Source organism: Accipiter gentilis, chromosome 7, assembly GCF_929443795.1.
Source record: "Accipiter gentilis chromosome 7, bAccGen1.1, whole genome shotgun sequence".
NCBI classification, from domain to species: Eukaryota; Metazoa; Chordata; class Aves; order Accipitriformes; family Accipitridae; genus Astur; species Astur gentilis.
Window position 1 is genome coordinate 1,634,841 of NC_064886.1, and position 27,184 is coordinate 1,662,024.

The 27,184-nt window shown below is 43.0% G+C and overlaps 1 protein-coding gene across 2 annotated transcripts; it reads right to left on the reverse strand.

The window, feature by feature from the left end:
• Window positions 1–1,922: 1,922 nt before the first annotated feature.
• On the reverse strand, window positions 1,923–25,973 carry HORMAD2 (HORMA domain containing 2). Of its 2 annotated transcripts, XM_049804154.1 has the most exons (13): window positions 25,915–25,973; window positions 24,460–24,550; window positions 23,481–23,625; window positions 22,248–22,311; window positions 21,198–21,234; window positions 19,891–19,911; window positions 19,138–19,164; window positions 17,687–17,754; window positions 14,674–14,825; window positions 13,856–14,109; window positions 12,832–12,940; window positions 11,704–11,768; window positions 1,923–2,508 (listed from the first exon to the last, which is right to left on the reverse strand). In XM_049804154.1, exons 2-13 carry the CDS (start codon window positions 24,508–24,510, stop codon window positions 2,404–2,406), a joined length of 1,098 nt encoding a protein of 365 aa, XP_049660111.1. In that variant the 5' UTR covers window positions 24,511–24,550; window positions 25,915–25,973; the 3' UTR covers window positions 1,923–2,403. The 2 variants fall into 2 exon arrangements, with proteins under 2 accessions (XP_049660111.1, XP_049660112.1); XM_049804155.1 differs by lacking the exon at window positions 11,704–11,768 and having other exon boundaries at window positions 2,404–2,508.
• Between the last annotated feature and the right edge of the window lie 1,211 nt (window positions 25,974–27,184).

Consider the following 27,184-nt stretch of genomic DNA (forward strand, 5'->3'; position numbering starts at 1 on the left):
TACTGTGGCAGTTCATCACAAGTTACTTTATTTCTAACCAAGCCTGAAATGAAAATGACTAAAAGTCATTACCGTAAAATAGCTGATTAGAAGCCAATGTGAACTGAGACAGTGAGTCTCTGGCCATGGCTACAAGACCAAGACATCGTGCAGTCAACTAAGCTGTGGATGTACTTCGTGGTGTCCGCGTGCACACTCTTACTATGTGGTAACACAAGATAGCTTACTTAATTTTCACTGTGGGACAAGACACTTTGCATATTCCAGTGTGCACCAAGCAAGGTGGCATGCCCCTAAGCCTTGTGGTATCATACGTATAGGAGAAAGACTAACTCGCTGGAGTAGCCATAATCACAGACACATTTGACTTTCTCCTACAAGCACAACACAGCACATGACAAGGCTTTGGGCGCAGGCAGGAGTCAGTGGGCTGAAAGAATATGGAAGCCACACGCTCTAGCAGTGCCAGGGCAGAGCTTTCAGGTCAAGGCAGGTCCTGAGCTGCAGCTGTCCTGTGAAGAACGCAGGCCTCCCAGGGATGTGCAGGCATAAGAGCAAATATCATTACAAAATCTGGGCAGAAGGAAGAATTCTGGTTTGCTCTGGCATGTGAACAAACTGGCTTATTAGGCCACAGGTGCAAAAATGAGAACACAGGACTGAAAGTGAGGATAAAATGGAGAACTCTCATGTTCTACAAGTTTTGTGAAATAGGCATCAAGCCACGAAACCTGCCAGACACTGCTGCAGGCTCAGGGACAGTCAGTGGTCTGTCTGCCTTGGGCCGAGTAAGGACAGCTGTGGTATTAGCATTAGGATTGCTGTGCATTACTCAGCTACCTGGAGAAGGAGGTTGACTGAACATCTAGGGGTGGTCAGCTTCAGCGTTATCTCTCCCCAGTCAGCCAGTTCTAGTCTGGCTTTCAACTCTTTCAGCTGGCCAACCAGAGTAAAAGCACAAGAGAGATGCACCAATCCCCGCTTTTTAACCAGTCAAGGAAAGATCACTGTTTCAGCAGTGAGGAGTCTCATGTCTGAAGCCAACCTCAAGCACTGCCACAGCAGAAGCCATCACCATATTAGTGGTGATAGGAAACCTGGTGTGTCAAGTGATGGCACTGGTGGCCAAGGTCCTTCAATCAGATGCCCCAGCCACCATGGGTCACATCCTTATCAAGCGATCCTCACTGCTTTCTACAGAGCTGTCTGACATACACCATGAAAGAAACACCTTACATTCAAAACCACCGCTGCTCTTCAAGTCCTGTCCTGAAATATCTTCGCTGCATTACTGAAATGTCAGGGATGCTGCTACGCTACTGGGTGCATTACTCTCTTGTACTCTAGTGCTTTTACTTCCCCATCACCCTAAGATTTGAACACTTTAGGCAATCAACATTATATTGGGAAGAGAGTACACTACATTCCCTTCTTCACTGTTTCCTATTTCAGAATCCCTTTTGCGATGTGCATAAAGTAATGCAAAGGCTGTTGCTTGAACATCTTTTTTAAAATGTCTAAGACCATTTTTCTCCTCCCACTCCAGTAACAGCCATTAGGTCGTGACAGAGTGTCTGCCAGGCAAGCTACATGACACAAAGCACAGCACCTTTGCTCCAAGGGACACAGAAATTTTTTCTTTTGTTGCAGTTGTTCTCCTTACCTGTATTTGCAACCACAAGGTACCTTTACTAAAGTTAGGTTTTAAATGTGATCTATTTCAAGACAACTTACATTGTACAACTGTCTAAGGCTCTTGGTACATGGTGGGTTGCTGTTTTAGAAATAAGCTGATAATACAGCTATAGCAACACTACTTGCAGAGACAGAAAAAAAACATTCAGCACCAGCAGAAAATTTGTATAGATTACTTTATCTCTGTATTCAAAATAGATAAAAACCCTGCTTTGAAAAAAAAAAAAAAAAAAAAAAATCTATGCTCCGGAAACAGTAGATAGGATGAAGCTAAGCACAATCTAGTGAATCATGAGACTTGTTGCCTGCTGGCACTGATACCTCTGAGAGTTCATCTTGCAACAGCGCCATTAAATATTGATGACATATTGGCAAAGGACAGTCCAGCCACAGAGGAGGAAATTTAGCTGAGGCGGAGGCAGAGTGGAGGGGGGTGAGAGAGATGGAGAGAAAGAAGCATAACAGACACCATTCACATGGAATCATAAATCCTCAACTTTAGAACATCAAACAAGTGCTGTCGGTTGACATTGTCATGACAACTATGGTGCTTGCTGTCTCTTCACAATCCAAAGTTTTCACAAGACAAATAAACATGCAGAAATACATGCGGTATGTGGAAGAGTTAAATATTGGAAGAGAGTAAAGGTCTTTAATAGCCAGATGACAATGTGAACTCACACCTTCTAAAATGTGTCAGAATGAACATCATTTCCTGCCTTCCAGAAGCAGCTTCTCTGGTTCACTGACCTTCCTTTTCTTCTTGGGTCCTATTACCTCTTCCTGGCTAAATGCAAGGTTCAGGCAGCTTATCTGTAAGAACCATCAGAAACAGTGATCATTCTCACGGTACAGGCTCCTGCTAGATGAGTCAAGAAATACAACTTCCAAAACTACAATGTGTTTTCCTGGATCCTCTTGGGTTTGTTCAGTGTGATCCTGTTCTCCAGCAAAGTAATTAGGCAAGGAATCAAAACTGGAATACTGGATGGAACTGGGACTGTAAGATTCGTGAAAGCAACAGGTTCAGCTTCAGAGACAGAGAATGGTTTTGGTGGCACAAGGAACAGTACCCATCTTCCCACCACCGACAGAAAACACCAGGAGCAAGGAGACCTTTGAGAAATACAATAGCTTATACGGCACAGCCTGTTTCACCAACCTCAAATAATCATAAAAGTATTTAAAAGCGGGGGGCTTGTATGTCAAATCTGTGGTCACTGGAAACAGCCTTCTGGGAGGAGACATACAGTACCTCTACTTGTACATCAGGGAATTTCAACGCGAGTTGGTCAATCTCAGACTTCAAAGACTACCTGAGTCTGCGAAAAATAACTGATCAAAGCAAGCTTTTTTCCCAAGAGGCTTAACTTTCCTCTAGAAAGACACAAACCTCCCTCCAAAATATTCAGGGGCCTACAAACCAAAAGGTTAAAAAACACGGATAAATATATGTTAGAATATAAATGGGTCAATGGTACAGGCAATTCGGACAGACCACAGAGAGACGGACAGCCAGAACAACAGTTGAAGTGTTGGCTGTGCCAAGTGACAAACTGACTTTTTCTCATTATTACATAACATATTTGCATTTTTACAATGAGAGTCTGGAGCTACAGAGAGTAACGTGTGTTGTTGCCCACCCAGAAGGGACAAAGCACACAGTCTAGCAATGTAACCTCTCTTGCTCTCACTGGAACTGAGCTGAAGGGACACACCGCAGCACACTGCTTCAACTTTGCCTCCAAAAGAAAGTTCATTTGGATGAAAGTAAGGTGAATGAAGAGGGAAAAGAGTGCTAACCAAATTCCTGCTCCAAAACAGGAGTACCTTACTCCAGTTTCACCATAAAACATGAGGAATCCCAAAACTGAAGCAGGATAAACACAAGGAGTTAATAAAGAGCTATTCCAGAATGCATCCTGGAGACAAGCACAAGGTCTCCAGATTACAAGATGTGGTCATTATAGAATTCCCCACTCACGTCATCAAGGCTTTCTTTCTATCTGACCTTGGTATGAGGCTTCGGTAATCTCTACATAGCAATGGTCTTTCTAATGTGTGAAATAACTCTGATTATGGATGAACAGCAAAATAGTTTGAAACAACCTCACTTCGCCTCTCTATCATGTTTCAAATTGTTTTTCCTCCCCTCTTCCCTCCTCTTCATTATGAGCAATAAAATATTGCTTAATGCAGAAAGTACAATTTCCTTTCCATAAAAACAGAGAAAACAAGAATCTGCCAAAGTGGGATGGGCAGGTTCTCCTTCACCCTGCACACTCAGGCTGACAAAACTTCCAATGATGCCCAAGGCGTATTCGCTTGAGGAAAGAGTGATGAGTGGATCTCTGTGTTACGTCTCCTGACCTGATATCCAGCTGCTCAAACTGGCATTTTAGGCAGTTATTTACTTTCTTCTCCCTGGCATCATCTTAACCTGTCTGCTTCCTTTTTTGAAGTAAAGGACCCAGAGCGGGGAAAACACTGCATCCATAAACTCTCCAGTGCTAACACAGCTGCAGGGTTTGTACCCTGTCCTGCTGGCCACACAATAAAGCAAAGTGATGATCCCCAGTCTCCCAGCCCCCATCACCTGAATAAGGCAGCTCTCCCTCTATTTTAGGCTAAACCGCATAAAGAGAGCATCAGCTAGAGTCAGCGCTTTTATTTCCTCCGTTGAGGAATGGAGCTTCTGCAGCACAGATAACTACACAGTAAAGTTTTTACCCCTTTGCTATTCCTCCTAAATTTTCTGCATGGATGAGATACCTTTGAGCAGGAGAAATAGCCACAATGAACAGCTGCTCATGCAGAGTCCATGGCAACTCTCCCACAGCTTTCCTCCCCTCTACCACAGGCAGCATGACCACCTAACCTGAGATGAGAAGAGTAAAAACATCTATGCAAGCCATCCAGTGCTCTAGGCAGGCACTATTCATCTATTGAATGAATGTCAACTGTGTGACGTATTTCACCAAAGCCAACATGTCCTGTCCTGCCCCTGCCAGGCTACAAGTTCACGTAGGAACTCAGAGCCAGGAACAGACCCCAGGTCCAACTTCCAGGTCCCATCCTTTACCAAACACTCAAGCTTCTTCCCCAGAAATGTTGCTCTAAATGGGATTAAGTCAGATCCTACTTATGTTTATTTGACTTTAACCAGAAAGTAAACCTCTTAAACGGTGTGGTGAAAAGCAGGAAATCCCTCCCATTGACTAAACATACAATCAAAGCCTCCAGAAGTTGATTAATTCTAATTTTTCCCATGTACTTGACTTAGACTAACTGATGGGAGAGCTTGCGCTGTATAAATCTTGTTTGTCTTACACAACCACTACAGGCACTTGGCTCACTGAGGAGCCAGGTGCTATAAAAGTACATAGGACAAGGCGCAGGCCCTCGCACGCTTACCCTGCAAAGGGACCATGCTGACTACAGGACAGGTGGGACAAGTCCAGATCAAGTAGCAAAGAGAGGAACAGACCCGTGACCTCCTGACTCTGAGTCCAAGACGTAGTTTTGGATCGAGGTCACACCATGAACACACAGTGAGTTTGAATCTCCTGTTTTACAATACTGCACTACATGTGGAAAAGTAGTATGTTGCTGCAGAATTTTTCTGTAAAAATACAGCTAACTTGTGAATCATACAAGTGTTACTAATTTCTGGCATAAAACTAACAGGACAGCTGCACATTGTCTGGAGAAGATATCAGGCTAAAAATAGATTAGACTTAGATTAAAGCCTTCCCAAGGCAGACTGGTGGATGAAACAGAATGAGCAGACCACAGCTACACTGCTATTCTTAGATAGACAAAATCAGGACCTAGTTTTGTGCTCTGCAATTTTCAATCCCCAGTGTCCCCACGTATTCCAGCCAAGAATTCCCAGCATAAATCGAAGCAAATTTACAGCTCTTCTGACATGTGTTTTGCTTCCCAAGGCATCCTATGTAGAAAAGCTAAAATTGCACAAGAGCATTCAACTGTGTCCCTTTTTGTCTGTGGCCTGCCCCATGCTGAGGTTTGGCACTTGGCAAATTTTATGCCCTCAGAAGAGTTCCCTTTGTCAGGGACACAGGAGTGTTTAGTTTGGTACCTTATAACTATCTTGACAAATTCAGAAGCACATTAATGTCAAAAGAAGTCCAGTTCCATCAAGCAAGCTAGAAGAATAAGGACTGAGATACAAGACTCAACTGCTGAAATAAGGCAAAACGATCCTCAGGTGCCAGGACAATAAACAGTACCTGCAGGGGACGTCTATCATCATCATGAAACTAATCAGAGAGAGCCAGTGCCTGATGTATCCTGTGATTTCAGCTGCAGCTAACATTGACTCAATAGCATAGCAAATGCTTGCCACTTTCAAAAATCAAGTCAGTGACTCTTTAAACTGATCCGGTTGACGGCAGTAATTCCCATCTACTCACTGACAGTTGGCTGCTCCATGCTTTCCAAGCACAGCAAAAATCAAGGTTCACAACGTACATCATGGTGTCCAGTGAAAGGATAAGAGGAAATGGACACAAACTGAAATACAGGAAATTCCATTTAAACATAAGGACAAACTTTTTTTTTTACTGTGAAGGCAATCCAATACTGGCACAAGTTGTCCAGGGAGGTTGTGGAGTCTCCATCCTTGGAAATATTCAACACCTGACTGGACAAGGTCTTGAGAAGCCTGCTCCACTTCACCATACTTTGAGCAGGTAGGTTGGACGTGACAATCTCCAGTTGTCCCTTCAGCGATTCTCTGAAGGCGGCACAGTGGTTAAACGCTCGACAGAGGGCTCAGCACTGGTGTCATATCAGTTTCTAGTAAAGCGATCACACTGACATCAGTGGAATTAATCCTGATTTTCATCTGTACAAGTAGAGGAGAATCATGCCGGTTAGCATGAAAGCCAATTTATGCAGGTGGAAGAATGAAAGACACTCACTGTGGTGCTTCTGTGGAAGCTTGCCACATTTTTGTCCCCAGGAAGCCATGCCAACACATCACTGACTACCACTAGTCCTCTTCCTTTCCATAGCTCACTGTTAAAATCTTTGACATTCAACGCAATTTCTTTTTCACAAACTGGAAGTCTCACAGGCCTACTCTGTACCTCATGTATCCTGTAGCATTTAAAGGACTAATGAACAGATTTTTCCAGAGTGTAAAAAAAAACTTCTTCAAAAATACCTGCTGAAAAAAATTTATCCATCCTTACAATCTCTTCCAGGGCCTTCAATCACACTGTACACTGCCATGCCAGCCATTCTGATTGCTGGAACACAATCCGATATGCCTCCCCAAACCAGAAGCCTTCCCCTGTAAGATTACAGCATTGTAACCGAGGAGGTGAAAAGCAATGGACACTCCTTCTACGTACTAGGCTGCTACCCAGCTTAGTCCCTCATGGGATATTAGATGTGTCCAACCTTAATTTATGCAGATTTCTCTAGAGGGTCTGGTTGCTAGCATGTACGTTATGAACATATGTAAAGGCAGCCAGTGCAGAAGCTTCACATCTTCCCGTGGATGTCCCTGGGGTAGATGTCAGAGAATCTGAGGGCGCAAGGGTTAAATCTCCCCGGATCTGCGGGGTGATGGGCCTCACCTCTGAGTGAAGAGATCACTAGGAAACTGTTTCCTGCACACTAGACAGGGATAACTCATGCAAGGGATGAATGGTCCCAAGATACAGCTAAGGATCTGATGTGAATTGAGAGAAGCCAGGAATTTCCTGACCTCCCTGTCTCACTCCTCCCAGAATGGCCTGAGCTCACAGGAAGGAGAGAGGCAAGCTCATCTCCGAGCCTTTCTCTCTTCATTGTTTGGGTCTGTGTAGCCTCAGCTGGTTTGGAGGAGAAAATGTTCTGGGAACTTCTCATCAGATACAGCTCTCTTGATAGACAGTTAGAGATAAACCTTTCTTTTTTTTTTCTTTTCTGCAAAAGTTCAAGATAATGACATTGCCACAGAAAAATGCTTTCCTATTGCTCTGCAAATGGTAGGCTTCACCCTTCAACTGTTTTCTGTCATGGCAATTTTAAAAGTGGTTTGCCTGGGAAAAATCAGACAACAAAGGTCTTGATCTCCAAGCTGTTCTGCAATTGAATCCACTTGTGCTGACCTTCACTTTCCGACAGAAGCTGTGTAAAACACGGAAAGCACAAGAATCTCCATCAGGATGACCACGGCCCTGGGCACCAACAGGACACTGATCACTGGCAAACACGGCAGATACTACTCACAATGTGTCATCCATGAATAACTGCGTTCACACTGGCTTCTATCGCTGCCACAGTCCCTCTGAGAAAGAGGACATGGCCAGGTAGCCAAGGAGGAGCAGCAGCTGGAGGCGAGACAGGCTATCCTCTAAGGTCTAAAACAGTACTGATTTACAATATTTAGGTATGAAATCTCTCCCTAGACATATAACCTTCAGACAGCTCCAGTTAAGAGAGCTAATCTGCATGGCAGGAGTATGCCTACAGCAGGCAGTGAATCCCAGTGCAGAGATCCCTGAGCTATCATTGATTCAAACTGGTATGTCCACGCAATGCCAAGTGTCAACACACTTCCTCATGTCCCACAGCAGTCTAGTAGCATAAGCACAGCCAGTCTAGCAGCTTAAGCAGTGTCTGGCGCTAGCTAATGAAGCCAGAAACTTGGGAGGCAGAGCTGAATTCTGCTGTGCTGATACGGCCACACCACTTCCAGCTCTGGCGCAGACTCGGTCAGGGGCGATTCAGGGCTCTCTGAACGGCTGCTTCACGGTGCAGTGAGACTGTGCTCTAAGGACCACCCCAGAACTTCAGCCCACAGCTTCCTGATGGGAGATAAAAGCCTGCAGAGGCGTCCACATGGTCAGATTTTACTCATCTTCTAGTTCTGTTCAATTCCAAACTCATTCCACTGCAACACGTTTGCTTACATGAAGACAAAGCTGACCAAAATCAATTTGCAGGACAAGAACATTAAAGGATTCATAAGACGATAAAGGAGGATGCTGAAGAATTCAAAAAGTTATCTTAAGTTCAGTGCAGGAAGCCATTCTCATCAGCAGATTCCTATAAGCTAAACCAATGGGCAGCAATTCCCTATTTTACCCAACTCTTCACAACTCCTAGAATGCCAGTGGAAAGTAGCAAGACGCATAAAGATAGCACACTGGGACAAATCTTTGGCTGATGCAATCAGAAAAACTCTCCTGAAGTCAGCAGAGGTAGGCTAATTTACATGCTGGTGTCTAACTCTGGATGATTAAGTACAGAGATGCTTTGCTGGGAAAGGGCAATCTCTCATTTGATCCTAAGTATCATCAATCATGAGATTGCAGATAACAAGCCAGTTGAGTGCATGTAAATTTTTCTCCAATCTGAAAAGCCCTCTGTCAGAGACTCTCCATGGCCATTACTACAGGCCAGTTACAGTTCTAACTGGACAGGAATAGCTGCTTCTCTTTTGGCAGATCTGCATCCTTTGCCGCTCCTATGTCGATTAGATAAAAATAAGCCTTTAATACTTTCATTCCTGGTTTTCCTGAAGAGCTATAGGTCAGGAAGATAATGACCAATAAACTCAGTTCCAACAGCACAGTTTTTATTTTTGATAACCAAGGAATCAGAAGGAATAAAGCAGCTCACTTCAGATGAGGAGAAGTAATGGGCTCGTCCACATTTCCAAAAGCAACTTGTGACTGTGGGTACCATTTCTGAACTCAGCACTTCTTGAATATTAAATCCCTGTACAGACATCAAATTCTGGGACACTGCAAATTGTTTTAGTTAGTTTTGAAAATCTTGGCCTGAACATTTAACTGTACAGAGAGCACCTTTAAACCCTGAGGTGCTGCTCCATGGACAGCTGAACAGCTAACACTGTGCTGCCACCAGAAGGGCATGTCTCCCTCTCGGACCCTTTTTGCCCGTTCCTTGCCACCCAGTCTTGCTCGCTCCCTTACAGTAGTGCTGGTATGTGAGCAATCATTCAATAAGCTAGTTGAAGGGGAACTTCTTCTGGTGGAAACCTAACAGTGTCACGCACTAGCACTGCAAATCCGAGGGCTCGTCTCTGCCCCAGTGAAGAGAGACCTCCATGGCTGAGGCTATGTTGTTCCCCAAGGCCCTTCACACGCCATGCTAATTAAACTCTGAAATCCAGGATAGAACAAGTCATTTTGGACACCTTATAGCTCTTTAAAGCAGAGAGCTTCTCTGAAAACACCTGACAGTATGAAAATGCTATTACTTGGCTGTACTGCAGTCTGGATAGCAACAAGGTGTTTGCATTCATATCCCAACAGGACTACTTCCACCCAGCTTAACTATATTTGACCCTGTTAGATAATACCTAACTCATACTTCCCATCCACCCAAGCTTGTCCTCATTTTTAAAGACAGACTTCACTCACCAGCTTGGCTTCCTGATTCAAGGGAATACACAATGGTCATTTGTTTTAACCACTTCCCTCAGAAAAGAAGGGAAAGTCCCTCTCATATGGAAAATAGTGTCAAATTTTTATTAGTGCTGGCTTTACAATGATGATCTGCACTTTTTAACCAGTGACTTGACTTTGTTTTTCCCTAAACTGACTGAAATACTAGCCAACTTCTAAGCTATGATGGTTTAAAAAATAGAATCAAAGAATATATTAAAAAACCACTCTGCCATGAAGAATCTACCAGGCAGAGGCTTGGGATTTTTTTTTTTCTTTTTTAAGTCTTTGGAAGCACACAACGGATAAAGTGACTCTTCCATTTTTCAGCAACTAATGCTGTTTCCACCACCTTCAAACACTCTCACTATTGCTACCATATTCTAATGAAATTCACATGCTGCAAGAGAGAGGTGTCTGGTGCTCTGCTTACAATCGTGACAGACCCGAAAGAATGTCAGAGCATGAATCAGTGGGACAACCATGAGTTACAAACAAAAAAGGCTCCTGTTTTCACACAGACGACAGAATAAACAATGATCAGAAGGAAACTGGAGGATGTGACACAAAAAAAAAATGTGGTTAAAGTTTGAAAAATACCAGCCTAGGCACAGAAGTTCATTTCTAAGATCCAGAGTCAAGGCAAATACTTCACAGATGCCTTTTGAATGACACGTTAAGTTGTAGTCTCCAGTTGCTGTCTGGGTTAGACACCCCGGGATTCTTTTCAACAGAGGCGGGGAAAATTTTAGTAGCAATTTCCTACCCTCATTAACTTATCCTGTAAAGATTCAGCTTCTGAACATTCAAGCTCACACGATTTTCAACTAATTTGAATGGGAGGAGGATCAAGTGGCAAGTCTGGTGGTATTCAGAGATTTGCCCTGTCACTGAAAAAACCTCTGCACAAGCCCATGAATTCGAGCTCTGATTCTGACTCAGGGTTTGGCCTGGGCAGCCTTCAGGATGGAATTAATTTCACATAACTTTACTTATCTAAAATTACATGTCTGGTCTACCCTAGTTCTTTGGGTTACCCCAACAACCTCTGAAAAAGAGATCAGCATCTCCAGGGGAGAATTCTTTCTATCCTAGAGAGGCAGCCAAAAAGGGATAGAATCCAGTAGGTACCTGTGACTCACATGTAAAGATAGTCTGGAAGCAAGAAAGAAGTGAAGACCATGTTAGGCAACAGACAACACACCCTTCAAACCTAAAACAGGGTGGTGATTTCAGAACCTTAATCCAGAAACACACACAGGTAAACCAGCCTGGTTGGAACACCAATACGTTTAGTCTGCATGTGTAATTCACAAGTGCCAACTCCAAAGAACAGTACAAAATTCTTGTACTGGATGTATGAAATAAGCTGGCCATGGAAAGTTTTCTCTTAAATGCTTCCAGTTCATGCTTATAACCCTGTGCCCTAAAACTTTGTACCCTCTATGTATTGTGGTACTGTACAAGAAATCCACTTATGTTAGTTGAATCTTGTGCCATCCTAGGTGACATAAAGTTCCATGGCAATGAATTCCACCTTGCCTGGTGTATCTTAGAGCCACTAAAATTTCCTCACCTGCTGAGATGCCCTTGAGCAAGGCATCCTGACCATCTCATTTATTCCTGTCTTCTTCTTTCCACCTACAATCCAAACATCGAATCAAAATTAGCTCCAAAGTTAAACCCCTGTATTTAATTGAAAAAAAAAAAATATTCAGAAGCCTGACTAAATCACTGTAGCAAAATCCCATGCCTGATCTGAAACTGTGTAACCTTTGCTCTCAGGCACTGCCAACACTGGCAGTTTATTCCTGGAAACAGAGATTTCAGAATAAACTGTCAGCTGAATGTGTAACACTTGCAGCAGCTCCTATCAATTATACTTAAGCTCGATTCTAACCTGTGCCTGCATGTGGTCTATCCAAGTGTGTGTACGTGTATGGGGAAGGAAGGGAGCTGTACCCTGACTAATAACTATTGACCTTATTAGATAGTTTCAATAAAATTTGATGGGGAGTCCCAAAGCACCTCAGTTTCATGAAGATAGGCAACTGGTTAGAGGAGGAAGGTCCTGTTAATATTCCCAGAGTGGAAAAGGTGGCAGTATGAGTTCACCCTGTATTAGTCATCTGAGAATCTGCAGGAGAAAGACCTGAAAAGGTGACTTCATAGGCAGACAAGCTGCTTTATTCCACTGCTTGGGGATCTCAGGAATGCTATTTACCATTTTGTCACTAGATGGTATTGTTCCACAGGCTATATCTGAGAGCCTCAAAGGTCAAATACAGCATGGTATATCAGAAGCTAGGTTGATTGAAGTGAGAGAAAAAGCTTTTTTCCATGTATCTTCATGTATGTTTTCACATATGGAAGTCATTGGCAAAATCATACTGTAACAGCTAAAGGAAAAGAGCTTTGGCGAAAATGTAGATAATGTAACTCAGTATTGATGAACTGTGCATTTCCTCCATATCTGAAAAAAAACCTGCTGAGATAAAGAGGTGGAAAGATATTGATAAAAATTTGAATGTTTCTCTTAAGAAACCAAGCATATACAACAAGCCCTCTATTATGATCTGATACAAAATTCAAACAGCCTGACAAACTCTCTTCATCCATTTCAAAGTAAGTGAAAAAAACTAAATATTATGCTAGGATACAGTCATGAGCACAAGCTCCTTCAGTTTTGAAACTGGGTGTTTACCTGTATCTTGAAGGTAAAAAGAAGATGCTTCCATTTTCCAGCCTGGGTGGGGATCACTTTTGTCCTTTCCATGCTCACTTGAATCTGCTCTGACAGGGAGAGGGTGATTCTGTAAAGCAAATGATGTTTTGTCTTAATAGAATAACCTAAAGAATATGCCCAGCTGGTAAATCCACAAACCCAGCACTAATAGGGATGAGATTTTCACAGCTCTTCAGTGTCCAGGCCTTCCTTCTCCCAAGCACCCTTCTTCAGGGGGAAATGGAGAAGACACAGGTCTTTCAGGTGAGAAATTTTCTAAGACAAGACAGAATTCCAACCTGAATGGCTTCCTATCTTCAGGAGTTAGTTATGTTGGGGTTTACTCCCTGGCACTGACCACCTAAAATTAAATTGTCAAGTCTGAGCTACCAGTCCAGGCTGCCCCTTCTGTCATTTTGGAGAGGGGCTCCAGCAGAGGACCATTCATTCCAGCCTACCTTGGTGTCTAAGGAAAGTATCAGAATTACCTGCTACAGATGCCTCCTCCTTCACTAAGTGCAGAGGGGGGCTAGAGAAATTAGACACAACACACAATTTTTAGATGGCTAGAGCTAAATGGAAGGAATCCCACCTAACTACACAGTGGAACATGGCTTAGTCCTGAGAAACGTCAAGTGGAGATGCAAAACTGTTTGCAATTTTCTCCATGTTGTGCATGTCTGTGTATAAATGTGCGTGCACGTGTTGTGTGTGTGTGTGCACGCGCATGTGTTGGGTCTCTCTGTACAATCACTGCCCTCTTCTGGGGGAACATACTAGACTCAGTAAATCAGTGGATATGCTGGAATGAAATTCACTTTATGTCTATGGATTTCCAGCCTTGGCGTTCAATCCACCATAGCACTGCTGCCCAACACAAGCTGAAATCCTTATTAAACCCTTATGAAATCCTTAGGATTCTGAGAAAACATTTCTTTTAAGGAGAGTTTTGCCAGATAAACTCCGTTCCTCTAGCAAAAACCAAATAGAGCTATTTCTATACCTTTGTACTGCCCTCTTCTTCCTCTTCATCACAGTCTAACCCTTGATGCGAGATCTCTGTAGGGCCATTCTTCTGGAGCAGGTTGCTTTCAACTGTTCCCATTCTTTTCTTTTCAGTTGTCACTCTCACTTTCATGAGGTGGAAGCCAGTGGAGACTGACCCTACTTTCAGGTTGACAGGATCGCCATCAAAAAACAGGTCACCAGGCCTGCCATCTTCCTTAAAGCCAGGAGGCTGGTAATCTCTGGGAGTTACTACACAGGGAGAAAGAACCCACTGATGTCAGAGAAATCAAGTTCCATCTCTCCTTAGTCTGATTTACAAAGAACAAGTGTACACCAGCCTTGAGTAACAACACCAACTACTAAAAATATTCTGGTGTTTTTTTTCAGGAAGAAGGGAGAGAATTCAAAGATAAAAATGAGCTGAGCAAATGTTATCAGGAAGCTCAAAGAAAGAATGACTTTAAGATGCTGAGATACCATTAATGCGCTCAACTTTCTGGAGCAGAACCTGACATTGCCTGTTCCTTAAAAAAAACAAAACCAAAAACCAACAGTGAAGGAGAAGGATGTCTCCTCTTCACACTGCATGGCTGTAAGTCTTACACAGATGCTCAAACTTTTCTTAAAAAGCATCTGCCATCCCTGTGTGTCAGAAGGCTTTATTATGTTTTATACCGTTTCTCAATGTTATCAGCTAACAGCTTCTACCGCTTCACCTTTCTATGCTTTATTTACTTTACAGGGGCTCACAATTATTACAGAAACTGATGGAAAGGGAATTTTTCCCCACGGCACACACTGTTCTCCACCTACCATCATTGTAGTAGAGGAGTTTCATGGTCAGGGTAATGTCATTGGGAAGCGGTCCAAGGTTTTGCATTAACAGGTACAGTTTACGGATCAGGAGCCTGCTGGCCTGTTTAACATCCTTGCTGCACACCCCATTCACAAAGTTCATTTGGTTGCTATAATTGGAAGAAGAATAACAGATTTGTTTTCCTCAGTCATGAATATTCACGATCTAATTACAAATACAGAGCACCCACTGACTTGCCTGAAACCACCAGCACAAAGCTACAATGCCTTTATGTAATTTCCAGATAAACAGGGAAGTGAAACAGACTCCAGGGATGGGGTGGCATCAGCAAAACAACAGCTCTAAACTAAGAGGCATGGCATTTACATTTGAACAGACTTCGTAGCTGGGGCAATGGACCCCATTATACAAATGTCATGACTCACTTGTTTGAACATGATTAAATTGGATCAAAGGACCATAAAACAAGTGCCTTTCACCTAAGCAATTTCAGGAATGAGAGGAATGAGGTGAGAATCCCATATAAAGCCGATTCATCACAGGGGCTATTTTCAAGTCCATTTTGCAGTTTGAAGAGAAGCGAATTGCGTGTTCTCACTTCAATTCCATGTAAGAAAAACTAGCTCAGAAGCACATTTTTCAAAAGTGACTAAGGGGCATTCCTCTCACCTCCTTCACCCATCCAAATGTCAGCTGGCTAGTCTAAGCAAGCAGTCTAGACTGAGATAAACGTATAACAGAAGTGGGATGAATCGCCCTCTGGAGGAGTTTGTTTCTCTTGACTACAGAGGTAGATGAGATGAGTAACTTAGATCAGCCATCTGCTTTAGATGGTTGAAGATGGACTAGATGAATCACTATGTGACTAAGGAACCTAAACTTCCTTAACTTTCAAAGAGAAGGGGCCATAAAAATAATGTAATTCCTTCATTACATCTTTAGAAGACCACTGGCAGGTGAATGAAACTCCATACAGGCTGGATGGTCCCTGATACAATCATCCTAAATTGCTTCAAAAGCAGTAAGTAAGGTAAGAGAGCAGAGAGGATCCCAGGGCTGAATAGGACTGAATAAATCACTGGAAGGAAGAGCTTCATTAGGACTGTTCTCCCCTTCCAGTTGAAACTTCTTGGCTTGTCATGAAAACGGAGTGGCTGTTGAACAGCTTCAATTCCCAGGGTATGCAGGGTATGGTTTGGTAGGCTCCAAACTGCCAACAGCAAAACTCTGTGCTGAGCACACTGTGCCATTTAGATTAAATCCTGTATGTTCAGAAATGCACATCAAGTGAGAGGACAAATGCTGGCAATGCCTAAGGTGGAGTAAAGAGAAAGTAGGCCTTCTCTTACACATCACCTTTACAAGTCTTGGGATTAGCAGAATAGAAATGGTATGGGGAAAGAGTATAAGCAAAAAAGAGATGAGACTTCCATAGGAATTAACAGGTCAAACGCTGCTTCAGTATGGGAGTAACATTGTGGGTTTGATGCAGGAATGTGTCAAAAGGTAAAAGCTGAGGAACTGAACCTCTCTGAAGGACTGGGATCCATGACAAGGAATTCCTCCAAAATCCATCTAAAATAAGGCAGACACCATTTAGGAGAAAGTTTCCCTTTACCACTCAGATACAATGATGCAGACCCACAAAACATCTCTCATGGAATATGACAATAAACCTTGCAGGTGTGCAAAAGCAGTTTTATCAGCTGAAGGAGCTGATAGCAAAGATGACACAACACTCTGATCAATGCCAGAACTTCGGTTTACTAACGACTGCAGGTACATGCAGTGTCAGCCACCGAGGAAACAGAACAGAGCCCAGGAACCCGATGCCATGGGCTTTGAAGCCTCAGAGCAGTAATAAGATTTTGACAGAGCAGATATAAACACAACAGCAAGATTACTTAGCCTCTTCTTGGCCAGTACGACGGACACCAAGGGATGCTGCATTCCATTTGGGGACTGTTGTTATTTCTAGCAACTAATGACTGATCTGAGTAAGGCTAATTAAAAAAATCAAACTACTCAAGAGCTATCTATTATCTTTCAGATCCCTAAGGTCTCCTCTTTTCCTCAGTGTTGTGAGGACAACTGACAGCAGCTTCAAAGCAGAAACAGAGGGTACTGTCAACAGGACACTCTAGGCTCAGACATAGTTCAGATTTTCCCAACAGAAAATCATTTTGCCACGTACTACAAATTATTTGGCGAAAGAACAGCAAATGGCACACTACAGGAGCATTGCAGAGGAGCTTCCTGAGGAGCATATGGGACAGCAGAGCTCTCTTGCTGTACAGGCAGGTTCCAAGGCCCAAAGATCCATCTTTCAACAATGGCAACTGCAGAAGCAAACTAAAAATGGGTTAATTATTTTTCTTTGCTTTGGTTATAGCCAATGGCCTTTGATAGTACTTAGTTTAAACTACACAGGATTATGGCCTACTAAACACAGATTTAAAATATCTAACAGACAGAGAGAGCCAAAAAGATGCAAAAAGCTGCTGCTTCCTGCCACACATTTTGCAGCATCAAGTCAGGCATCATAAGCGAAAGTTCTCTCTGGTCACCCACACAAGACTGCTCAAGCAGAATACACATATGCAAATGCCCAAGGAAAAAAAATTGTGGGTGCAGGATCATGGTGAAAGGGGTCAAACCTGAAAAAGGCTATCTTGTGAAAGTGGAAGAACACTAGCTATTAGTTGAGACAGTAGGGAGCTCAACAATGCTGCTGGTTTCTGCATCGTTACCCTGATTAGGCACCATTTCTATAAATTGTCCTTAACTTGCTTCTGGTGCACTTTAAGTGCCTCACTGTGCTACGTGACAGCATTTCTACTCATCAGCTCAGCAGATCATATCCTGTAGGGCAACTGTCCTCAACTCTGATGATATTTACAGCTGCTTAGCGACTCAGACATGCTCTAATCATAAAGTGCAGTTTCTTCTTAATGCTTCAAGAACACAGTTTTCACAGTGTAATTCTGAGAAATAAAACCAAACCATTACCTGATGATGTCCATCTGGGGCACCTCCTTTTTGTACTTGAATTTGAATTGATACAGTTCAGTCACTGTCTAGACATTTAACAAGAGAGGGGAAAAGAAGAAACAGGTCTCTTTCAATAACAAGTATAAAGATGCACACTGAACCTAGCAGTGTCCTTTCACGACTTTATGCCAGAGCACAGCATTAATTTAATGACACAATGACAGCTTTAACTTTATTATTGCTTGCGTGGGCTTTGGCTAATTTTCTTAACCACCACAGCTTACCTAACACTGAAAGAATCACAAAAAAAATGACAAACTTCCTGCTTCCTCCTTCCACTTCCTCTGTGGGCCTAACTCCCCAGCCTAAACCTCTAACGAGGCACCAGGGCCAGCCAACCATCACAACGTACATACGTCTGTCCTCCCTTACTAAAAGGAAAAATGTGAGGCTTCAAGTGTGATGCAGTGTCACAAGAAAGCCTGACCCAGTGTTCTGTATGGAGACAAGGGCCTGAAGGACTCTTCCTACTAGGAAATACAAACAATACTGCATGGGCAAAAGTTGCTGAATTTCACCGGTCTCAGAGTTTTCTGAGGGACATTAAAAAACTAGATGATTTTCCATTTGAAAGGAAAGGATTTGCTATGATTTTAGAGAATGAAATAATTGGGAAGAACAGACAACTTCACCACACGAGAAAGGATCTATTGTAGTCCAATTCCATGCTTATAATTCACTCTTTCCAGAGGCAATGAGGTCAATTAGTAGGAGCTCAGCTGAGCCCTTAACTCTAAGCCTTTCTTACAAATCCCAGCCTTGGTACGGACTAATCTCTTGCTGTCTCCCCAGATGCTGAGGTGCGATGCAGCAGAACTGTAATCAGGTGAGCAAAGATTCTGCAGCCGTTCTCTGTATCTGCTCTGCAGAGACAGCATGGATGCAGAACCTCACTTATATATTGCACCACCCAGTCTGTCTTCACCAGCTAGATGTAAACGAAACAGAAACACAACAGAGAACACCGAATGGATAAGAACAGGCACTATGCAACGCATATATCCCAGGTCTGAAGTGATTCATAACTTCTGTCCTAAACCTCTCTGCATGAAAAAAACAGCTCTCTTCTCAACACTACTGTTAAAAAGATGGTTCGTAAAAGAATTATTTTGAACTTCCCATTTCTTCTCTTCAGGCAAGAAAAACAAAATTGCAAACATGCCCATTAGGTGCCTGTTAACATCCCTGCCTCAGGCCCTAGATGGGCGCAAAGCCGACTGCCTGGTAGGAGCGTTTGATCACAATCCAGCTCACTGAGCTGTCATTCTTGAGTGAAGGCAGAAGAAGAGAAACAGGGTCACCAAGCAGCTATGTCAGGGTAGAATTTAAGCCTACAAGTGCACTCTGAATACAGATCTACTCACCCATGCCTTCAGTTGCCTCAAAGATTAATTAAGACTCTTTCTTACCTCCGGTTCCTTGGGATTCGTGTAAATCTGTTATAAGAAAGCACAGTGAGGGCATTCTCCCCTTGGATAACTTGAACCAGTGAAAAGTGTCTTAAAAATGATATTTTCACTTTACAGCAGAGATTGTACTATCTTTAGCGTGGGATCAGAGAAAGGAATGGAGAAACAGCCCTCCTCTATCAGCAGTCAATACTTACCACTTCAAAGACAGGTAGAAGACACTCATCTGTGTAATTGTGGAGGAATGAGGTTAATTCCCATTCCAACGTTCGAAGGCAACTATTGATGCCTGAGATTTAACTACTCAGAGTTTGCACAGAATAGATGCAGAGCATAGCTCTTGGTGCTTTACAGAGGACCAGGGCAAAAGACTTGCTGTGTAACCACCAGTGTGTGGTTTCTCCAGGATCAGATTAATGAAGAGCACTCTTCTTCAGAGGGAAATGGAGAAGACACAGCAGCTTCCAAGGGTGGAGGCAAGAGTTTAAAGGAAGCAATGATATGAAGCACATAAAAGCACTTCTAGGAGTTTAAAGATCCATGCAAGGCCTCAGTCAGAAGTCTGACATACTGAGAAAAATATGAACTTCCTAGGCTGCATGGGAATATTTACCATATTTAGGAAAGGTGACCGCTCTATTAAAAGCCCCATACATTTTGACTTCCCCTTAAAAAGGCGCAAACACAACTTTGACTCCCTATATCTTTCAAGCAGGGTGGGGGAAGAAAAATGCCTTGTATTTGTTTACTTACTGCGAGGACAGCAATGTGTAACTAAGGAGGGAAAACCAAAACAAAACACAAAATCAAAATCTAACCTTAATAAGCAAAGGGAAAGAAAGACCTATCAAAATCTAACCACCTACATACAGTGAAGGAATACATACATTCAACAAACTAGGAGTTAAAAACCTCTATGCAGATTCTTCATAGCACAGCATCAGCAACACCTAGTGGCCAGTTTGCTTGGCTTTACTTGCAGTTCCCTAAGAAAACAACTGCATGCTCAGACTTCTCTCTTGGGACACTTTCTAAACAAATCTCCAAAGGCTATGCTGATTTAAAACTCTTTTACAAGAGCACCCATCCCTACTGAAGACTAATATTTGCTCTCTGCTATGAAACTCCCCAAAGGTATTTCATTTATCCCACAGCAAGAAAATGTACACGGGACTACTCTTGAAAACAATCCTAGAACATGCATTAAGTTTCTCTGTTTCTTCCTTAAGCATTGTCAAATAACAATTAATTTATGTGTCTCATAAATAGCAGAGGACTAAATACCTCCTAGAACTGTCAGCAAGCAATAAACTGAGTTCACAACATTTTGAATTATCTGATGCACATTGACAGTTGTACTGATGTCTAAGAGCCCATCTGATCATCAGTGCCGAAACTAACACCACTTCATCTGATCTAGATGAGAGCTGGTTTGATGAACAGTGCCGACAGAGATGACAACAGTTGGTGCTTTTTCCTGTGCAGAGCTGGTTTTATGTGACAATCAGCAAGGAATATGATTACTTACTAGCTGATTTTGTCCTGGAACCAGTTATATACCTTACTTGGTGAATTACTTTCCAAAAAAAGTAATAAATTCTGAACCCCAGAGAAAAGCCAGGAGGGTCAAAGAAGATAAGAAGGGAAAAGACTAGGGGAAAGGAGATGAAGGAAAGCAGCACAGAAGAATCTCTCTCAGGAAAACAGGTATGGAGATCAAGATCTCAGTTCTGACTGGCAGTGTCTCTATCCAGACATTGGACAACACAAATGGAGAACACAGAACTAAGGGAAATCCATTTCAGGCTGCAAATTAGTTCACACACCATGTACAGGCAAGCCTAGAGAGCAACAGCAGTCAGTACTTGGGCTCAACGAATAAAATCCCAGATCTCACATGTATATACTCAGGGCAGGGTCTTCCCCCTGTCCCACAGCTGTAAATGTGTGTTGTGTGCATGCAAGATCACTACCAAAATATAAAGCAGGAGTAGAAAGATAGTTTTGTCCATACTTTATGAAGAAATAGGAAACTCCATTAAAAATGTGAAAAAACTTACATACTGTCTCTCCAAAGCATCAAAACAACCTTGAATCCTGCCAAGGAAAAAGCATGTTAATACTAACCAGCAATATTTATCTCCTGATCTGTAAACACACACTCATTAGATACACTTTAAAGTGCATTTTTTTCTGGAATTAAGACAACACAGCTAGCAACATTTTGGGATTGTAAAGTCCTTTTCAGGTCAGTCATAAAGGCACTGTCCTCCCTTCTGCATTTGTGCATTGTTTATACTTCTAGGGCCACATCCTGTCAGCCCGGAGCCCACCTAAATCCTGACAAAGACCAGAATTCGAGGCCTAAGGCCAGCTCTGAGTGGGTCTCTGCTCAGTGCTCTATTCTAGCTCCCCAGCTTGATCTCTGATGGCTCTTTTTCCCATCAGCCTTGTACAGAGCTTGGCTGAAATGAACGCAGCCTGACATGTCTGGTCTTGTAAATTTTTGTTATCTGATGCATAGTTTACAGCTATGGATTTTCTCAAAGTAGTAAATATTATTTGAGGTAGCAATGGTCAGATATTTACTCTGAGTCAAAGGATGTGCAGCTACATATCTCATTAGCACATCAAAGTCAGACTCACTGCTTGTTGGGAACACGCCAACTCTGAAATATATCCTAAAGAAAGCTGTAGGGTACTTAGACACACAATATCCAGGGAGATAAAATATTGCACATACTAGAAAACAAGCTACAAGAATCCCTATAAAAGTGAAATTAGAATAGACTAAACAACAAAAGAATCAATCTCATTATTTCCTTCACCCTCTCTCTGTACCTATGCTGCCTGCGTGTGCTCTGGGGCCTGACCACGACCTCACTACAATCAACACTTCAACAGACCTTCAACTCACATGATCTTCGTCAGCTAATTCCGTCTTGCTTACGCACAGGGCCAAGCACACATGCTGCGGCAGTGGGAGTTGCACTGGCATAGTCGATAACGCTACTGGGCACAATATTTTCAAATTCAGGAAGAAGAATGAGAGGGGTAGATGTCTTGCTATTCAGCACAATCTTGTCTTAGTTTCGCTGTTACTCACTTACCACTTGACTATCTGCAATGATCCCAGACAGCTTTTATCTTCTCGGAGAATTTTTAGACAGAGGTCTGCAAAACCAGATTTAGCACATAGTTACAATCCTTATCACAGCTGTTGGGCAAACAGTGGCACTAAGCCAGTCACCCTCCCATTTTTGGATAAAATGTGTTATCTGTAGGTCCTTCCTGAGTAGAAATGTTGGTTTTCCACTGAGTCCCAGGTGGGCTGACACAAGCTTATTGCTGCATTTTCAAATGTCAAGACTTTCCTCAGATGCTCTGGGCTCTCCCAGAAAAAAGTGCTAGCATTATGGCTTAATTTCAAAACACCAGCAGCTTCTGTCCTCTCCTTCCTCCTCTTCTCTACTCCCATCTATTCCACCATTCCCTAACAACACCTTCACTTCTGCATTCAGACTTCACCAGCCTCCCTACAACATAAATGACTGTGCACAGAATAAACTACTTCTGTTGAGCTTGTCCACACAGTCCCTTCTACCTCTGTTTTCAGGCATTCAGAGTGGCAAGAGGAAACCCATCCTGCAAACGAAGAGGTGAATTAATACCACCTCAGGATTCAACCAAGGAGCCCTCAAAGGCATGAGCAGGCCAGATGTTAATATTCCTGATCAAAAAGGCATTGAAAGACCTGCTGTTTGATTAGAAAGACTAGTGGCTTTTCAGGGTTAGGTGATCAAAAGCCAGTTTGGCTGTGCCCTCAACCAAGTCCACCAAGTACATGTGACCATGTTTCAGGACAACTGAGTAAGTGAAAACATCGGAACAGATTGGAATGTATGGAGACATTTCACACCCTACCAACACATCTTGAATGAACGTAAAGATGTTAGTGAATCAAAGCATCACTCATTCTTGTGATCCTGTGACAAGACATTGGTTCTTAAAGTTCTTTTTTTTGGTTAAAGTTCTGGTTCCCAAGAACATGTGGCTATGTCAGATTGATTAGAAATTATTATAAACCAAATGAGGAATGACTATAAACCAAAAGAAACATTAACAGAAAAGCCATGAGTTGCCAATAGCTCTAGGTTGTTGTCTATGCTCTCTGCCTGATGCAGAAGCACTGCCTGCATCCAGACTTGAGAAGGCCTGTTAGCTAACTTCCTAATAAGCTGAACTCATGCATATGTGAGCAGCTGGAAGCTAACATCTAAGGGAGATAATAGCTAAAATATAGCAAGTAGAAATAAGAATTCAGCACAAACTGAAAGTGTTACCATCTAACCAGCGAGTTCCGTAAGAGCTCTCTGGGAACAGCCCTCTCATGTATGTTATACAGGATACAGAGATGGCCAGAAGTCTTTTCACCAGCGCCACAGACTGCTGCTCCGTAGCAACTTTGTCAGGGAATAACACTGATTCCTGAAAAAGAAGGGCAAAACCAAAAATAGCACCGTTGTTGTGTAACACAGGGATTATATTTAGAAACAACTCTAGGAAACAGGTGGAAAAAGAGAGTAACTTAGAAATGTAATTTTAGCATTTCTCTGGTCTTCATACTACACAGGGAAGACTCACGTCTAACATGGGTGGGATTAAATGTTTTAAGGATAGTTATCAATAGATCTGACATGATTTACTCAGATACAGACTGCATTGGTCATTCCCTCCCCCTTTATCAGGACTGAATGTTCCCACCCCTTCCACTGCACCAATGCTTGCACTTAACAGACAACCACCCCTAAAAAAAAAAAGTGTATAGGTGTATAGTTTTCTGCCAGCTTAGCTCAGTTAATTGCGGAGACAAACAAGTGCCAGTGCTGCTGTGGCATTCACTGCTCTATCAGTGGTTCTGACAGCAGACTGAGTCTGTCAATGCTGTACGCAGACCTAGTTTTCAGAGTGATTTTAACGCAGAGTTGTAAACAGTACACGTCTATGATTGGAGAGGATTTAAGTACTAAACACTGATTTTAACATGAACAATCTCAGCGGAAAGTATACTACATTTAGTTACTCCATTAGTTCGTTGCTTTTCTTCCTGCTAATAAGGCTCTGTGCACACCTAATGAGCCTGCATTTATTTTGTCAAATACATGTCAAAGCCCCATGCTGTATCTTCCTGGACTCACTAAACTGGAAATAATCCAACTAAGAATAGCACAGACAACAGAAAGTGTTCCCACCTCACCAGGCACAGACATGCCAGGTCCAAAACTGAGAGCTAAGATTGTCAATACATTTCAAGTTCTTTACCGTAGAGGACTTTTTCTTTTGCCTAGTTTGTAAAAGCTGATGAGTAGCCATCCTATACTTCAAAGACCTGCCTTCCACTTCTAATTAAAACCTGAAAAAAAAGAAGATATGAGACATCTGGAAAATACACAGTCATTGCTATTTCTCATCTTTCTTAAACTGAGAACAAGATTCTTCAGCTTATTCAGGTCTGAAAGCTAATTGGCAGCCAGGACGCCTAAAGCAAAGCAAACCAAGGATACTCCATGGCACTGTCTGAGAGTCTGCAGAGCAAGAAAACTCCCTATTCACTGGTAAATGATCAATAGTATTTGAAATTCAGGGCCATAGCTGTACCTGGTGTCAGCTGGTGCCACTTCAAAATGCATTTCTCATATTCCAAACCACAAATGTTAATTCCTACCACCATTAAAAAGTGTGAAGGGGGAATGTGAAAGAACTGGAAGTCTGCCAATAGCAGCCAATATTTTAGCAAGGGTAGGCAGGAAATACACTAACATCAATCCTGGCCGGAATAAAGGAACGATTCTTCTGGGACACCTTGAAAGGAAAAAAAAAAAAGAAAGAAGAAAAAAAAAAAAAGGAGAGAGAGAAGTCCCCATTGTTTCAATGAAAGCGGGCCCTGTTAGACAAGCCTGGATTAAAGAGGAAAATATTCTTTTTAGAAGAATGGAAAGCTGATTGATAAAGGCAATAATGTGGACATTACATGTTTCGCACTTTGGTGAGGTGCTTGATTTAGCACTGTCTGACATCTTGATTAAAAACTTCCATTAGATGGAATTAACAAGGCACGCGTTAACTGGTTTGAAAAATGGCTCGCTGGGAGATCTCAACATGTAGTTGCTAACAGGGAGACGTTAATGAAAGGAAACACCACAAACAGGTCCCCAGAGGACCGTTGCCTTGTCCGCAGCTAGTCAATATTTCTATTAACAATTAAAATAATAGCACAAACACGGTGGGTTGATTTCAATCGTGACCTAATGCAGTGAGCAGCAGACTTCTATCAACACAATTGATCTAATCTTGTTCTGCATTTGCACCTTTTCAGCTTTTTTCCGTGAAAGCCTCACTTCCGTTTGTTGGCACTCATTAAGACATGTTGATTGGAATATGTTGACAGCTTTTATGCTAAATTTAGCACTTCATTTAGTAATGAGGACAGATTAGAGCTATAAAAGTATATTTAAACAAATATACACCTGCAAAATTTTTAATATGTTAAATATTTTAGGAAAGTGGTGGGGTTTTTTTTACTCATGATTGGCTAAGCGCTGTGAACGGGGCTGGAATGCAATTAAAGCAGACAAAAGCATTATTCCAGTGTGAGGCTATTAGCTAAACAAAGCTGATTTAAGCGAGCCAGAGAGATAAGAAAACACGTTTTCTACAACCTACCACACTCGAAACCCATTTCTTGAGCAAAGGAAACATCACCTAGGCTGAGCTTACCCACTCGGACCCGGTTGTTTCGGTACAGGCTATCCTCCAAGGCCTCGCGTTGGCCAAACCCGCGCCGGCTCTGGGACTATGAGAGAGAAAAGGGGAAGAAGGAGCCCTGGCTCTCCACAGCCCCGCCGCTCGCCCACTTTATCACACCGAGTATCAGGAGATTAGTATTAACTGGGAGAAGCACCACAGAAACCCCTGTCGCCCCCCTCAGGGCCTTCGCCCCCTCAGCCCTGCGCCCACACACCGCCTGCCCCTTCAGCCTGATTTTCAGGTGAGGTGAGGCTACAGCAGGCCCTAAAAAATGCAGCCACGGCTCCAAAAAAGTGGTTTTAGAAGTCTTTTTGGTTTTTTTAATGCTTCTGTTGTTTTGAGGTGAAGCTCAGGCCCAGCCAGGTCCTGCCCCCTCTCCTGGGTCTCCTGAGGCCTCCTCCTCCTCACCCCTGGTCAGGCCGGGGGCAGCCGCCTCACACCACCATGGCGGGCCCGGCTGAGGAGAAGGGGTCGGTGGGGACGGTTTCTGCCGCTGAAAAACCCGGCGGCGGCACCAGCACCCTAATCCGGTGCTGTGGGTGTTTCAGAGGGCTGGTGTGAGGGCAGCCGGCTCCTTTCCCCGGCCCTGCGTGGGGGTTTAAAGCCGGACCTCACCAGTTCGGGCAGAACAAGGTGACCCTGGGGAAGGAACAGCAGCATGGCCGTGGGCGGTGGTGTGGCATCATACCTGTTTAAAATCGCTTTAAAGTAAAACACTGGTTTTATTAGCAGCGTATCGCCCCACGTTAGGTGCAGGGTTTAAATGACTCAAAGCCAGAAGACAGGTTCTTAGAATATTCTGGTACTTCCCGAGGGAAAGGGAGACTTTTAATACCACCCAACTCAAATTAAAGACAGCAGGGACTTAATAAGCAGCAGATTATTTTGGAGCTAGCGTCACAACCCACACAAGGAGGATGGATTCTCTTATTTCACCAGTATCTTATTTACAAAACAACCCGTCTAAACCACTACTTCCCATTTCCAGGCATTTTGTTACCCTTCAGATGAGGAAATGTATTTTTTCCTTCTCACCTCTACCCCGTTACCATCCCAAGCAATTCAGGAGGATGCTGGTGGGAACACAGCCCCTGGTTTCCCCAGCTCGGGAAATGTCAGCCGGTTAGGATGGTTTGCCTGGCTGGCAGGGGAGGACACAGTGTTTTCTGAGTACTTGTATTTTTCCAGGCTGCTTTCTGATCTCTTTCCAGAGACCTTTTCCCTAGTTCAGTTGACAACA

Bases quoted from the DNA above. Each gene is read 5' to 3' on its own strand.
- HORMAD2 (XM_049804154.1), bottom strand. From the start codon at position 24,510: ATGGCTACTCATCAGCTTTTACAAACTAGGCAAAAGAAAAAGTCCTCT. The intron at 12,941-13,855 runs GTATAGAAATAG...TTTGCTTTACAG, and splicing joins AAGAAGAGGGCAGTACAAAG to AATCACCCTCTCCCTGTCAG. The intron at 2,509-11,703 runs GTGAGGAAATTT...TGGTTCTTACAG, and splicing joins GCTCAAGGGCATCTCAGCAG to ATAAGCTGCCTGAACCTTGC.